The 15,946-nt window shown below is 45.0% G+C and overlaps 1 protein-coding gene across 1 annotated transcript in view; it reads left to right on the top strand.

Moving 5' to 3' along the window:
- The window catches only part of LOC135057523 (membrane-spanning 4-domains subfamily A member 4A-like), a 92,746-nt gene that overhangs the window by 28,144 nt on the left and 48,656 nt on the right, over positions 1–15,946 (top strand). Inside the window, exons 2-3 of the mRNA XM_063963378.1 lie at positions 2,160–2,270; positions 12,509–12,565. Coding sequence (XP_063819448.1) covers positions 2,160–2,270; positions 12,509–12,565 — 168 coding nt within the window. The remainder of the gene's footprint in view (positions 1–2,159; positions 2,271–12,508; positions 12,566–15,946) is intronic.

Raw genomic sequence — 15,946 nt, 5'->3', positions numbered from 1 at the left:
CCCAAACGACCTGTTTCTTTTTTTAAAGACTGTTTATTGAAGAATTTTAGCAGATCACAAAGAGTAAACAATTGGAGGGGGGAGGGCTAGACAGAAGGAAAAAAGGGTACAAGGAAAACAGGGTAGTGCAGCTTCATACAGCGTGACAAGAAGTATACAGACAGGCGGTAAAGACAGCAAACCATAAATGCACAAAAAATAGCACAACTAACGCTGTCAGGGCATATATCACATGGCACATGGAATGAAAGCGAATATATATTAGATAAGAGCTACGTGATTCCAAAAATATCAAATTGTTCTAAAAGCCATATGTCAGAGTGGGAGGAGCTCTATGATAATTCAACCAGGGGGCCCATGATTCCGTGAAGGGTGATGCTTTACATTCAACTACACTGGACAGGAATTCCATATGATATGTGTCCCAAATAGCGGTGGTAAGGGCTGCCATGGATGGAACAGTGTAGGATTTCCAGTGGCGAGCAATTTTACATTTTGCTGTGTTAAGGATATGCCATACAAGTTTCTGAGTAGATCTGGCCATCCCAGAAATGTTCTGTGGGAATAGAAAGAAAGAAGGGGAGAAGGGTATAATGACCTCAGTAACTCGCAAGATCAATCTTCAAACAGCCTTCCATAGCGGGACTAGTTTGGGACAGTCCCAAAAGATATGGAGCAGGATGTCCTTCAATCCACATCCCCTCCAACAAAGATCTGAGGTATTGGGAAATGCACAATGTAATCGGGTCGGGACCAAGTACCAGCGAACACAAATTTTAAACAAATTCTCTCTATGTCTAATTGAGGTAGTAGAGGAAACCAAATTCTGCCTCATTTGTTCTTGGAGATCAGTTTCCCAAGAGATCTCATGTTGGGCAAATGAGGGGAGGTTGTAATTAAGGAGGAGGCGATATATTGTTGAAAACTAATCCAAAGGTCCTAGTTAATCTATCCCATAATGAAACAGTGAAGGCAATGGAAGGGAAGGTAGACCAGCCTAAGGGCCAGTAGAGAGGATACTGAGAACATATGAGCTACTGTTGATTCTAACTGCACCCATCTACGCAAGGAAATATTTGAGTGCCACAGTACAGCTTGGGAGAGATGAGCTGCGTAAAAAAACAGTTTAATGTTCGGTACGCCTTAGCCACGTTCCTTGGTGCCTTTGTATAGAGTCTTGAAACGCACCCAGGGTCGTTTATCAGACTACAGGAAACAAGAGAATTTTCTCTGCAAATTTAGAAAGACATGTGAGGAAACCATTATTGGGAGAGCTTGAAAAAGATATAGCAAGCTGGGTAAAATATTCACGTCCATCCCCAATGGCAGCCAAACCACGCCCCCCTGAACAACCTGTTTCTATCGCACTGTAAGAGTAGGTCTTGGGCTACGCACACACTGGAAAAATCATTCGATGCTGAGTGAGTTGTGAATGGATTTGAAGCTGACTGCCGTTCACAGAGATTTTCACAAGGCATATGCAGACTTGCACGGGGCGGATTTTCACTCTGCCTGGGCAGCAACTATCTGATCGCAAACCTCTGCAAATTCGCAGAGGAGTGATCAGGTCTGAATTAGGCCCTTTTTTCGGGCTGCACCCACTCTGTGAAATATCCTCCCACGAACAATAAGACTCTCCTCTAGTCTCCAAACCTTCAAGCTTATCAAATTCCGGAGCCACACATATAATCTCCATAAACTATCATAGCCAATAACATCCACACTGTATAATACACACATACAGTAACTTTACATATATTCTCTTTCTTTACTTTCATTCCTGTGACTGGATCATACAGCTCACCAACATCCTCTGTAATCTAGAAAGACCATTGTGCAATCGTAAATACATATGTAGGAATGCCTCTTCCCCTGTAGATTGTAAGTGTGTAAGCAAGGCCTTCCTACCTCTATGCCTGTCTGTTTGATCTTGTTTTATTACTGTTTTCTCCAAAATGAGTAACTGTTAGAAAATAATGCTAAATATTTGCGTCCATAATAGAAGATATGCCCAACTCCGAATCAGAACCAGTATGTGTTACATATGCATACAGTAGATAGGTTGCATGTTTGTTTTTGATATTTTCTTTTTTTTTCCTTTTATTGTTTGTTTCATTGTTTCTTAAACTACGGTAACTCTTGATTCCTTTCCCCCACAGATTGTGCTGATTGTCGCTGCCGTCTTGCAGATTGCTCTGGGTATTGGGCAGATATGCACCTTTTTTGCTGTTTCTACAGTCAGTGGTATCGTTTTCTGGGGGTCAGTGTTTGTAAGTACTGAAACCATTGCTGTGTAATATCTCTGTGCATCATATATTTCCTTCGTATTTTGCTTACCACAGCTAGGAATTGTGTTTTTATTGCAGATATTAATTTTCTTCAATACTTAGAAAGTGGTTGAAGATAAAACATACATTATATGCCTGCAGATTTCTCAGTGGGTGATTGGCATTTAGCTTGGGTTTATTTCAAATTCCATCTCCTTTTCCTGAGGTTTTTGAATAGAAGTAACATCACAGTATGTCACCTGCAGCGTCCATGTAAAAAAACAATACAGAATTGCTCCAACAGTTAAGAATCCACCGTGGCAATTCAGGACGAGTTGGATACCCACTTATAAAGGAACATCCAATGATGAAAAGATTCCAAAATCACTGCACATTTATTTAAATCTATTATTTACACCCATTTTACTACCAACTCAGTCAAAGCCTCAAAACCATTCCCTTCTAACCACTGTTACTTGTATGTATAAACTTTCTATCGGCAGATGTTGGATCGAATGATATCATCACACAATACTTAACCTACTAAATTTTAACTAAACTTATCTTATCTAGAAATAACGACACAGACCACTGAAATGCCATTAAAATCGTCAACCGTTATTTATTTATAATACTTAAACTAGGTATGGTGCCATAAGAAAGAACGGCCAGATCATCAGTGACATTACGTCTTATTGCCGCTACACATGTCCACGACATGACTTTATTCATCTCATAGGCTATGCCAATAAACGCTGAGGCTCCAACTCTCTTCCCAATACACCATAATAGAGCAGGCCAGACATCCAAGCCCAATGACCCCCGGTAAGGAAGGCCAGAGTATACGATGTATTGGGCAAAGAGCGCACCTCCAAACAGCAGCGCAATAGCCACTGTACTGCTGTTCTTTCCTGCCACACACTGGCTCGGCAGGAGCCGGTGCCACCACCATACTCCAAAACTTACTACCACTACACTACCTGAAACTAAGCACTAAACCAACTGAAACCAAGCTATCAAAAAACACCCTCATCAGTCAAATGGATGCCATCAGGTCTAAATAAATGGGCGTCCCAAAAACGAATAAGTGGGTGGGAGACTACTGCACCACCGAGACCCAAAACTCTCCTGCCAACAAAAGCATTAACCTTGCGGCAGGACTTGTCCAACACAACACTAGGCAGCAGATTACGCCAAACCTTACGTGGGATAAGAGTACCAAATGATCCGACACCAAGGCCACCAAAACATAACCTGCTCCAAACCACGCACCATCCGATGTCGCAGCTCAAGGGAGGGCAGAGAGCCTATGTCATTACCGCCTAATTAAAGAGCCAATACTCCTGGGGGGCCATGTGATTGAACATACAAGGTCAAAGCAGGCAACAGGTGTTCCCATCTCATCCCCATATTTCCTAACCATCTAACCCTGTGATTTTCAAACTTTTTTTACTTTAGGCAGACCGAACAGTATTTTAAAATTCCCAAGGCATACCATCAGTTCCCCACAGAAAAAAACTAAAAACACACATTGGCCCTCACAGTAAAAAAAAAAATCACACATACATTGGCCTACACAGTTGCTCCCCACATAAATCATGTTGCTCCCTACATAAATCCTATTGCTCCCCACAAAAATCATGTTGCTCCCCACATTAATTATTCACATTGTTCCCCCCATAAATCAATATAAATCCTTATTCTCCCCACATAAATCCTATTAAAATCCTATTGTTCCCCACAGGATAAATAAAATAATAAATATTAGCCCCTACCGGTCAGCTGTCCTCCTCCCTGTCCCTCAGTGGCGGGGGTTGTTCATAGTGGAGTGCTGCGAATACTGAGCAGCAGCGGGCGGTCGGGCAGTTGTGGATGTGGGTGGGCAAGGAAAGCTGTGGATGCAGGCAGGAACTGGAAGATGTGTATGCAGGCGGGTGGGCGGGCTGGCTGGGTGGTAGACGTGGCGGCCGGGATCTGTGATATCATACCTCCGTGTCTTCAAGGCATACAGTAGGTCACGGCCGGAGCATGACTGATCCTCTAAGAAGAGCCCGGCCCAACAGTTCACTCTGAAGGTGCAGGAAGTTGCTCTAGCTCCGCGGCACACCTTGCAACTGGTCACGGCACGGGTTGAAAAAGCCTGATCTAACCCATTGCAAAACAGGAAAAGAAGCTGAGTCCCAGGACAGAATTAATCTAGACACCCAATAAACAAATGAGTGGCCCAAGATCCATATAGGGTGCATGTCTAGTGCCACCCTGAAAATAAACTAACACAATTGGTTAATAATGGAATTAAAATGCAACCAACGAACCTAACAGGTACGGAAGGGATGGGCCGGGGGAGGGGAGGGAAGGGGAATTGACCTGTTCCGTAGTGAAAACCTGCAAAACCTGACACAGGGAGCGTGAGCCAATAACATCCCCTGGGTTCTCAGGAGAAAAGCAGGGCAAAATCCAACAGGACCCTCACCGTACAAACGGTGATGAATTTGCCAAAAAAGACTACAGGTTGAGTCCAGTCGAGAAAAAACGAAAAGACGGGGAAACTAGACAGAGCTGAGGCTACCCTCGCAGATCACAACAGAAAATTCCATGCGGTCAAAGCTCAGGCACCCAACACCGCCTCGTCGGCCCGCCCCCCCACACACCTACCCGAGAAAACTGAAAATAGAAACAAAGCAAACAAGTGAAAAACAAATTCTCAAAAATTAGCCAAACCAGAAAGGCTGGCCAGAAACAGGATAAAATATCATCATCATCAGTACCATTACCATGTGGTGTTCCACAAGCTTCTATACAATCACCCATGCTTTTTGCAGTATACATGCTCCCGCTGGGTGAAATAATCAGGCTGATGATACAAAACTGTACTTATCCTTTGCTCCGGGCACTGATAACCCAATAGCAACCCTAAATGGCTGACTAACTGAGCTCCAGGAGTGGATGAGCACCAGTTGGCTGCGACTGAACCCGGATAAAACAGACGTCCTTATGATAGGACCGCAACATCAAAGGACGAGACTGCAGCTTAGCCAACCAACTGGATTTACACTCGGGGATTCAGAATTACCAACCACTGATCGTGTGCGGGATCTTGGCGTTGTCCTGGATGGTGGCTTGACACTTAAATATCAGATATCAGCCACAATCAAATCCTCATTCTTTCACCTGAGGAACATAGCCAGAATCAAGCACTAAATTCCCTCAGATGATCTGCCAAAAGTCATACATGCATTTGTATCATCTCAATTAGACTACTGTAATGCCCTCTACCTTGGTCTCCCAGCAAAAGAATTGCAACGCTTACAGCTGGTGCAAAACACAGCAGCCAGGCTGTTAACCGACCATCCCCGTTCTAGCCACATAACACCCATCATCTACTGCCTTCACTGGCTGCCTGTAAGATGGCAAATCATCTTCAAGATTGGCTTACTGAGTTTCAAAGCACTACATGACCAAGGCCCAAGGTACCTGAAGCAGCTTCTGACTCCATACTGCCCCACTCGATTACTGCGATCTATAGATTAAGAACTTTTAGCAGTAAGTAGAATCTCCGTAATTCATCTGGGGGTCGAGCTTTTAGTCATGCGGCTCCGACTCTATGGAACTCACTTCCCCGCACAGTGCGAGAGTCCCCAACTATAGAATCCTTCAAAAGTAGAATCAAGACTTTCCTGTTTAATCAAGCATTTCCATAATGTCCCTTTACTATCTTCATGCTTCTGTATTTTATGAAAAGCTGTTCTGTACTTCATTATTTTCTGTACTATATTATGCTATGTATCTGTTAAGTGTCTTGAGTCCTATTGGAGAAAGAGTGCTATATAAATAAAATAATAATAATAATAATAATAATTACGGTATTATTATTATTATTATTATTGTCATCTGACATAACGTTTATAGGCATTGGATTTCCAGCGACAAAGTGATTTAATCTTGGTATCCGAAAAACCCAATGATGCTGCTGTTGTCGCTGCCAAAATACAAAAGGATTGCATGCCATACATTGGCGTTTCCATAATGGGTGCAATGGGTGTGGTGCACACGGGCCCCTGGGTCCAGGGTGGGCCAACACTGCACCCATTGCACCCATTTTAATACTTACCTTTCTGGAGTACAGCGCCGGGAGCTGTGATCGCACCAGAAATCACAGCCAAAATGGTCACCGCGCATGCGCAGTAGCCAAATTGGTCTCCAGTTAATCGCAGGCACCATGTTTTTGGAGACCTGCACATGCGCAGTAGACTCCGGCACAATGCCGGAGTCTACAGCGCTGTGCAGAGGAGGGGGCCCACCCGAAGGTGCACACGGGCCCCCTCCTCTGTAGAAACGCACCTGATGCCATACCTTGATGGCGACAATCCCAACACAAGGAGGCACTTCCTAATATACCCACCAGAATTGGTAAACCGTCAATGGGGACCCATTGAGGTGCATGAGCCACTCTCCTCCACCACAATGCCTCAAGCTATCATACGCATGGGCCAACGTTACCGGACATTCGCTGGTGGTAAGGCAGGCAGGTAAGGCTACCCAACGCCCGCGCCCCAGGTGATCTGTCTTAGATCATCTCAGTTTTCATAATAACGTGTCCGCCAGCAACACCTGGGACTTAAGCAAAGGCGAGCCCTCCGACTTGGAAGGTGGCACCAACTCGCCAATCGGAAAGGCTCCATGAAAAGCCATCGCAAAGGCGAGCCGGAAAAGCAACACTTCATGGTGAGATACGCAGACGGACGGTAATACCTCCATTAAACTATCCAGCATGGCAACCGATATCGGCCACCTGCGACCCCCAGACCATGGAGCAGCACGCGCCCAGCCCTGTAGGACACATCTCACTAAAAAGCTTGTAGTGAAATCATGCTTACCATGCAAACGCAGAAAAAAGGAAATTCCTGTAAGCATCTGTTCAACAACAGCACGCGACTTCCCAGCTACATACAATTGCCCGATAAAGTCTAACAGTAAAGTAAAAGAAGGCATACCTTTGGTCAGCCGGCGCGCAATAAATGTCTCCCACCGAGTGGATGCTGCACGATATTTCTCCAGCATGGCTGGAGCCACAGACTGGCTTGCCAAAGCAGTTATCCTTGCCATATAACATACCAACAATGAGAGGGGCAAACGTCACCTAGGAGAGCCGCTGCGGGAGGCAATGTGCGAAACCTATCCCACTGTCACCTGGAAAGCTCGTCGGCAATGCCGTTATCCACCCGTGGGACGTGCCGCGCAATGAAGTGTACATTAAGACACAAGCAGCGCAAGACCAGATGAGCCAGCAAGTGAAGAACCGGGGGAGAAGAGGACCTCTGACCACTGATCGCCTGGACCATGAGCATACTGTCACACCAGAGGCCCACGTGCCGATCTCTGACCCGCTCACCCCACAGCTCCAAAGCCACAACAATGGGAAAAAGTTCCAACAAGAGAAGGTTTCAGGTTAAGCCCAACTGAAACCAGGAATCCGGCCACGAGGCAGCAGACCAGGCGCCATCGAGGTACGCACTGTACCCCCATGAAGCTGCCGCATCCGTAAACAACTGGATACCCGAACTGTGAACCAGAGCTGACAGCCAGATGGATACTCCATTGAAATCACGTAAAAAAGGCATCCCAAACTCGCAGATCCCTGCAAATCTCGGATGACAACCGATGAAATGATGTGGTCTACGCATGCCAGCCGTCGCCCGCTGCAAAAAACTCAGCCCATGGGAATGACCCTGCAAGCAAAATTGAAAAGACAGAGAAGGGAATTGGCACTGGCGCAAGGTAACCATGCCACCTGCCAACGCCCTCTCAATCCCCACAAGCAGTTTGGCAACTTTGTCAGAGGGCAAACGGCAGCAGGCTGCATCCATATCTATTTGTATGCTGAGATAGGAGAGGCAAGTACAGGGACCCTCACATTTTTCCGGAGCGATTGATACCCTGAACTCAGAAAAAAGCGCTTTCAAGGAGAAAAGCAAATACACACACCTGTTCGAATTGGCAGGGCCAATACACAGAAAATCGTGCAGATAGTGGGCAAATCCTGCTTCCCCCATCCCAGCGCAGACGCACCAATGGAGAAATGAACTAAAAGCTTTGAAAAAAGCGCAGGAGACCGAGCAACCCATCGGTAGGCCTTTGTCCATGTAGAATCCGTCATCCAGCCTAAAGCCCAGGAAACTAAATGAATCCGGGTGCAATGGCAAAAGTCGAAATGCAGACTCAACATCAACTTTACACAACAACGCATGTGGGCCCTCTGCCCTGACTAATTTCTAAGCGTCGTCAAATGACTGATACATAACTGAGGATAGGGCCTCGGGGATAGCATCATTAACTGACATGCCATGCAGGTGAGACAGGATGAGTCTAAATTTACCGGGAGTTTTCTTAGGTACCACCCCCATGGGAGATAATACCATATTCAGCAAAGAACGTGCAGCCAAAGGGGCCAGCCATGTGACCTAGTTGCACCTTCTTGGACACTTTTTCTTTTAAGACTTGAGAAGATTCCTTGCTGAGCGCAAATTCCTAGGGGCATATAAAGGGACCACGCCGCTAATGGGAATGCAAAAACCCATGCTAAAACCCTTTGAGCCAATTAACATAGGACCGATAGGCTGCCTCACCCATACCACTCTTTTTCTTAACCTCCACCAAAGCCTTGCGGGTTTTGGAAGTCAATGCAAAGACATCCACGTATTTTCCACTATTAATACGATCACGTATCAGTGGACGGAGACCATGCAGAACCGAGGTGTAAGGGAAGCACATAACATCGCAGGGGCTGCCTTCTCCAGGACTTCTGCTTCTGCTGCTATGCCTGTGCCAAAGCGAACACTTACTGCACTAGTGAGAACGCCCGTGCCTGCGCTGTTTAGCCTTTGAATGCCACTTGCGTCCTCAGGCGCATTAACCAACCGACCCAGTTCCCAATCGGCATCGGTCTCACCTGACGAAGAGACATGCGAATCCTGGCTCGGTTCAGCAGAGGAGGAAGCCTGCTTGCTATCACCCAAATTGCTCTCCACCATGTCCACCGGATCTGAAACACAAGCGGGAAAAGAAGGCACCTGCAAAGAGCCAGGCCATTGGTTACGTGAAGATGCCAGTGCGGCTGATCCACTGGCAACTAATGGTTGCGGTCTGGCAGAAGAGCCTGTAGCTGAGCACAGCACCATCAGTTGTGTGAGCAGGGGGACAATGCAGACAGCAAATCAACCCCCTGCCCTACCGTTCCACTCCCAGATGCCTGCGCTGCTAATAGAGGAGTCAAAGTCCCCATCACTGAAATGAGCAGCGCTGTGACTGCCCCCAAGTCCCCAGCCAGAGGCACGGGAGCAGCCAGGCTGGCTGCAGTAGCCGCCGTAATAGCAGGTTCTCCACCAGCTAGAGGCCGAGCATACCCATCCAGAGATGAAGGCCCTGGAGCTGGGTGTCGAGCCCCACACCGAGGCGCCCCCTGTAAGCATTCCTGCCGTTGCCCCGACCCGCACACCACGTGGAGTGGAGGGAGCTGAAATGGTTGCAGGGGACGCGCCAGGAGAGGAATCTGGGGTCCGACAGCGGCACCCAGAGCGCGGCATTGGGCCCTTGACGGCAGCAGCCATGAAGCCATTGGAAGTTGCACCAGCGGCCGCAGCCTCACACGATTGCACAGGGGAGGCAGCAGGGACCAATGCCGAACGGGAAGGCGGACAGCGGCGCCAAGCAGGAGGCTCCGGTGAAACCCCGCCGCATCCCCAAGGTAGCGGGCAGGGAGGGGGTCCGCCTGTTTGCGTGGGCGCTCAGCCATTAAGTTAGAAACTGGCAGACAGAATAAATGAAAAGAGTAGAGGGAAATCTGGAAAAAAAGTTGAGAAAGGGAGAAATAGATAGAAAATTGAGAAATACAGAAAATTAGATCAAAATGCAATATAACAACCAGAGTTACTCATAGCACACCTTCTCGGGGGAAATCCAAAGAGAAAGAGTAATATGATAACCTGTCTTCAAACAAAATGTCCACTAGCTCCTCCCTAACACTCCCACAATTCTAAGTGCTTCCTCCAAACAAACTTATTAACTGTTTGCTTACCTAACTAAATTGTGTGAGGATCATTCCTTCCTACTGCCTTGAAGTTTACGATCGCTTGCGCTTATTTAGCACTCGCTCTTCAGAATCTGGAGAACTTCAAAGCTTACTGCAATGATAACTCCCTGTCAGAGGCAGCACTGGTGTTTGTGACACCTGGTGCAGTTAACATCTCCCGCTTGCTCACCTTTGGAGCGCACATCTAAAAAGGGGCATGGCATCATAGGTAGCGGTATAGCCTTGTGGGAAGCCAGAATTTAGATCAGTCCATGGAATGGCCTCACGAGAGGCCCCCATTTTATCACTTCAGGGGGGGTGTCAAAGATTTCCAGGGGAGATGCTGGACTGCCCTAAAGACTCTGGCTGCACTGCCAGATCCTTCTCAGTGACATTTATATAGTCAAAACTCTGGCGTATACTGGAGTATGACAGGAAAGGCTCTGCCTCACCGAACATCAGTGATGTGCGGTCTGCACACCCCTTGTGACGCCTCAGCTGCTCGCTGGACTGCAGCATTGAAAATCAGGTGCAAAACAGTTTTTATATTTCTTTTTTTTTGCAAAGTATCTTTTCCAGGGCACACACAGAAAAGGAACAGTGATTATTGTGAGTGTAGCAGGCTTATGTTTAGCTCTCTTGCCCACTCAGCAGAAGACGGTAAACCCTGGACACAGGGGGTAATTCCGAGTTGTTCGCTCGCTAGCTGCTTTTAGCAGCATTTCACACGCTAGGCCGCCGCCCTCTGGGAGTGTATCTTAGCTTAGCAGAATAGCGAACGAAAGATTAGCAGAATTGCGAATAGAAATTTCTTAGCAGTTTCTGAGTAGCTCGAGACTTACTCACAAATAGCGATCAGTTCAGTCAGTTTCGTTCCTGGTTTGACGTCACACACACGCACAGCGTTCGGCCAGCCACTCCAGACACTCCCACATTTTTCCCTGACACGCCTGCGTTTTTCCGCACACTCCCAGAAAACGTCCAGTTTCCGCCAAGAAACACCCACTTCCTGTCAATCACACTCCGATCACTTCAACGATGAAAAATCGTCGTTCGGGCGTGAGTAAATCTACTAAGTTTTGTGTTAAAATACTAACCGCATGCGCACTGCGAACCATGCGCAAGCGCATTTTTGCCTTAATCACTCTGTTGCGAAAATTGGCAACGAGCGAACAACTCGGAATGACCCCCACAGTGCGGCCGATATGAACAATCTCGTTCAGTAATGAACGATAAATTGTTCATATCGCTCAGTGTGTAGGCACCAACAATGAACAATGTGCGGCCCCGTGGTCGTTCATTGTTGGTGCCAGGTCGTTTATGCCTGCAACCAATCTGGACAATATCGTCCATATTAGCATGCAGGGCTATGGGACGGGTGACGTCAGGGAGTGAAGAAACTTCTTGGCCGTCGGGCACCTCGGTGGCAAATCGTTAAATGTGTAGGGGCTATAAGGATTCGAAAACAGACAAGTGCTGATGTTGCCCATAGCAACCAACCAGATTCTATAATTTTCTAAACTGTAACAGAGAAACACTACCACTTTTCATTTTTAGAAAGTTTAGTAAATCTACCCGACTATGTTTAAACTTTACGTAGACCTAGGGCTGTTAGAAATAGAAAATGTGTTATATACTACAGGTTGAGTTTCCCATATCCAAAATGCTTGGGACCAGAAGTATTTTGGATATCGGATTTTTCCGTATTTTGGAATAATAGCATACCATAATGAGATATCATGGTGATGGGACCTAAATCAAAGCACAGAATGCATTTATGTTTCATATACACCTTATACACACAGCATGAAGGTAATTTTAGCCAATATTTTTAATAACTTTTTGCATTAAACAAAGTTTGTGTACATTGAGCCATCAGAAAACAAAGGTTTCACTATCTCACGCTCAATCAAAAAATTCTGTATTTCTAAATATGTGAATATGGGATACTCAACCTGTATATGGTGTATGTATGCATAGGGTTGCCATAATATCCCTTTAATCCACCTATGATTTACACAGGTTTTGTGGCTGATTAAAACCAGGTGTAATGTAGGCTTGAATTTAGCCAGCTACGGAACCTGTGTAATTCATATGTGTTCCAGGTTAAAGGGATATGATGGCAACCCAATGTACGTATGTGTGATATTCATTATGAATTTTATTTTTGCAGTACATAATTGCAGGAGCCCTGACAGTTGCAGCATATTGTAAACCCAACATCTGCTTGGTAAGTTATCTTTTTAATAATGAGCATAGTATATACATACATATACACTATTTGTGTAACATACATAGTAACATCGTTTCTGAGGTTGAAAAACACAATTTGTCCTTCGAGTTCAACCTGTTAGTGATCTCCTACACTGTAATATTTTTAAAGCCGTGTACACATGACGCCAGTAGCGGATCTTGCCACGGGCAAGCAGGACTTTTGCCCGGGGCGCTGCCTTTCGGAGGGCGCGGCGCCGCACCATGGCAAGATCCGCTGCTGTTGTGCCCCCCGCTGCCCGCTCTGTCCCGCTGCCGCTGCCCCCCGCTGTGAAGGGAACTAGACGCGTAGCGTCTAGTTTCCCTTAGTGGAGAGGACCTTTGCTGTGCGGTGCGCGATGACGTCATCACGCACCGCACATCATTTCAGTGGTGCTACTACTGTACAGGGGGGGGCGTAACTGACCATGCCCCCTGTATGAAGCCACGCCCCTATTGCCCGCCCGGGGCGCTGCAAGCCCTAGAACCGGCCCTGCATGACACAATGCACTGTTTGCCCGTCACGGACTATTCGACCCTCTGGCCCCACCGATATAGTCAATGTTGGGCTGCCTGCGCAGTCTATTTTTTCTTGCAATGCCAATCCCGCGGGACTGCGCATCGGTATTGCAAGCTGTGTATACACAGTGCAATATGCACTAACTTTCCTTACGATTTTGACTATATAGTCAAAATCGTAAGGAAAGTTAAGTGCATATCGAACCATGTGTACACACCTTAAGACTAATTTGAACTGAGGTAAATGTTTAGCCGTTATGTCAATTCCTCTCTTTATTATTGTTATTATTATTATTATTATTATTATTTTATTAATAAAGTGCATGATTTACTGACCATAACCCTGTATATCCTTATCCATTAGGAATTTATCTAGCCCATTCTTAAAGGTAATGACCAAGTCTGCCATTACTACTCTCTCATACAGGGAATTCCAAATACTCATTGTCCTTACTGTGTGCGAAATCTCCTCTCCTCTAACCTAAGCTGTTGTTCAAATGTCCTTTTTGATGATCTTACCAAAAACAAATCCCCCGCTAGCTCTGTGAATTGTCCCCTTATATATTTGTAGATGTTACTCATGTCCCCTCTTAATCTCCTTTTTTCCAGTTTAAACATGCCTAGCCTATCAAGCCTTTCCTCTTATTCTAGGCATCTCCAGCCCCTTCAATTTGGTTGCCCTTCTCTGAACCTTTTCTAGTTCCAGGATATCCTTTTTATGGTATGGTGCCCATCAATGTGCACAGCATTTGAGATGTGGCTTCACTAGTGATTTATATAATGGGAGTATAACACTCTCATCCCTTGCATCAATTCCCCACTTTATGCATGCTAATACCTTGTATGCCTTTTTTGCTACATTCCTACTATGGGTACTACTGCTAAGTTTGTTGTCTATGTGAACACCTAAGTCTTTTTCCAGTACAGAATCCCCTAGTTTCTCCCCATTTAGTATGTAGGTATTATTTTGGTTCTTTCCACCAAAGTGCATTACCTTACATTTGTCTATATTGAACCGCATTCTCCATTTTGCTGCCCATGTTTCCAATTTAAATAAGTCGTTCTGTAGAGACTTAGCTTCCCCGTCCGAATACACAGTTTGGTATCATCTGCAAAAATTGACACTGTACTCTCTAGACCTACTTCTAGATCATTTATGAAAATGTTATACAATAGTGGTCCAAGTACAGACCCTTGTGGCACACCACTTAGTACTTCAGTCCAATTCGAAAACATTCCATTTACCACCACTCGCTGCTCCCTCTTATCTAACCAATTTCTAACCCAAGTGCATATTGCGCTCCCTAGCCCAAGTTCTCGTAATTTGTAGATAAGTCTCATGTGACGTAATGCATCGAAAGCTTTAGCAAAGTCTAAAAAGATTACATCCACCTCTTTGATCTATTTTCTCATTAACTGTTTCATAAAAGCCTATTAAGTTAGTTTGACATGATCTATCCTTCATAAATCCATGTTTATTCCTATTAATAACCATATTGATTTCAAGGAACTCCTGTATTTTATCTCTTAAAATACCGTCCAGCACTTTCCCCACTATAGATGTAAGACTTACTGGTCTATAATTACCTGGTTCAGATTTGCTACTCTTTTTAAATATCAGCACTACTTTCACTATACACCAGTTTTTGGGGACCATGCCTAATGTGAGTCATTGAAAAGCAAATATAGGGGTCTTGCTAATACAGAGTGTAGCTCCATGAAAACCTTTCGGTGAATTCCATTGAGACCAGGGGATTTATTAATCTTAATTTTTTTTAATCGGTCACAGACTACTTCCTCACTTAAATAAGCATTAAGCAGTGGGACATTATCATTACTGAGGTTATGCGTCAATCCCGCCATCTGGTCCTCTTTTGTGAATACAGATGAGAAAAACTCGTAAAATGTTTCTGCTATGTCTTTGTCGTCTTTGATTAGGATGCCCAAATTGCCTTTTAAAGGGCCTATACTCTCTTTCTTTAAGCTTTTGCTGTTGATGTATTTAAAAAACTTTTTGGGGTTTAATTTACTTTCCTTTGCTATTAGCCTTTCCGTTTCTATTTTAGATGCTCTGATTTCTTTTTGCATATTTTGTTACAATCCTTAAAGTACTGGAATGACTCCACCTTCCCGTCCGATTTATACTTTTTGAAAGCTCACCTGTTTTTGGCCATTAGTTCCTTAATCTTTTTGTTAAGCCGCATTGGTTTGGCATTACTCCTTCGTTTGCTGCCCATGGGAATGAACTTACGAGTATAACTAGCGAGCAACGTTTTTAATACATCCCATTTCTCTGTAGTATTCTTGCCTTGAAACTAAATTTCCAGGCAATGTCACTTAAAGCTTCCCTCATGTCAAAGTTGGCTTTACTAAGGTTTAGAGCAGGGCTGGCCAAACCGGTCCTCGAGATCGACCGACAGTTTATGTTTTCCAGGCCTCCTGGAGATCTGTAGAATTGTCAGTTAGGAATGAATGCAGCACATCTTAATTAGTAATGACTACACCTGTGCACCAGCTAGGTGGTCTGGAAAATGTGAACTGTTGGTAGATCTCGAGGACCAGTTTGGCCAGCCCTGGTTTAGAGTCTTAGTTGATCCTATATAGGGCTGCTTGTGAAAACTGATATTGAATGTGACCATATTGTGGTTGCTGTTTCCCATGGGCTCCCCTACTATAATATTTGATATCAAATCTCCATTGTTTGTTAATACCAAGTCTAAGATTGCATTGTACCTAGTTGGTTCCTCGAGTAAGTAGTGATCATTTAGTTATATATATATAAATATATATATATATATATAAAAATATATATAATGTATAAAATATATACACATATGTGGAT

Source organism: Pseudophryne corroboree, chromosome 3, assembly GCF_028390025.1.
Source record: "Pseudophryne corroboree isolate aPseCor3 chromosome 3, aPseCor3.hap2, whole genome shotgun sequence".
Taxonomy (NCBI): Eukaryota; Metazoa; Chordata; class Amphibia; order Anura; family Myobatrachidae; genus Pseudophryne; species Pseudophryne corroboree.
This window is presented reverse-complemented; position numbering and strand designations above follow the sequence as displayed.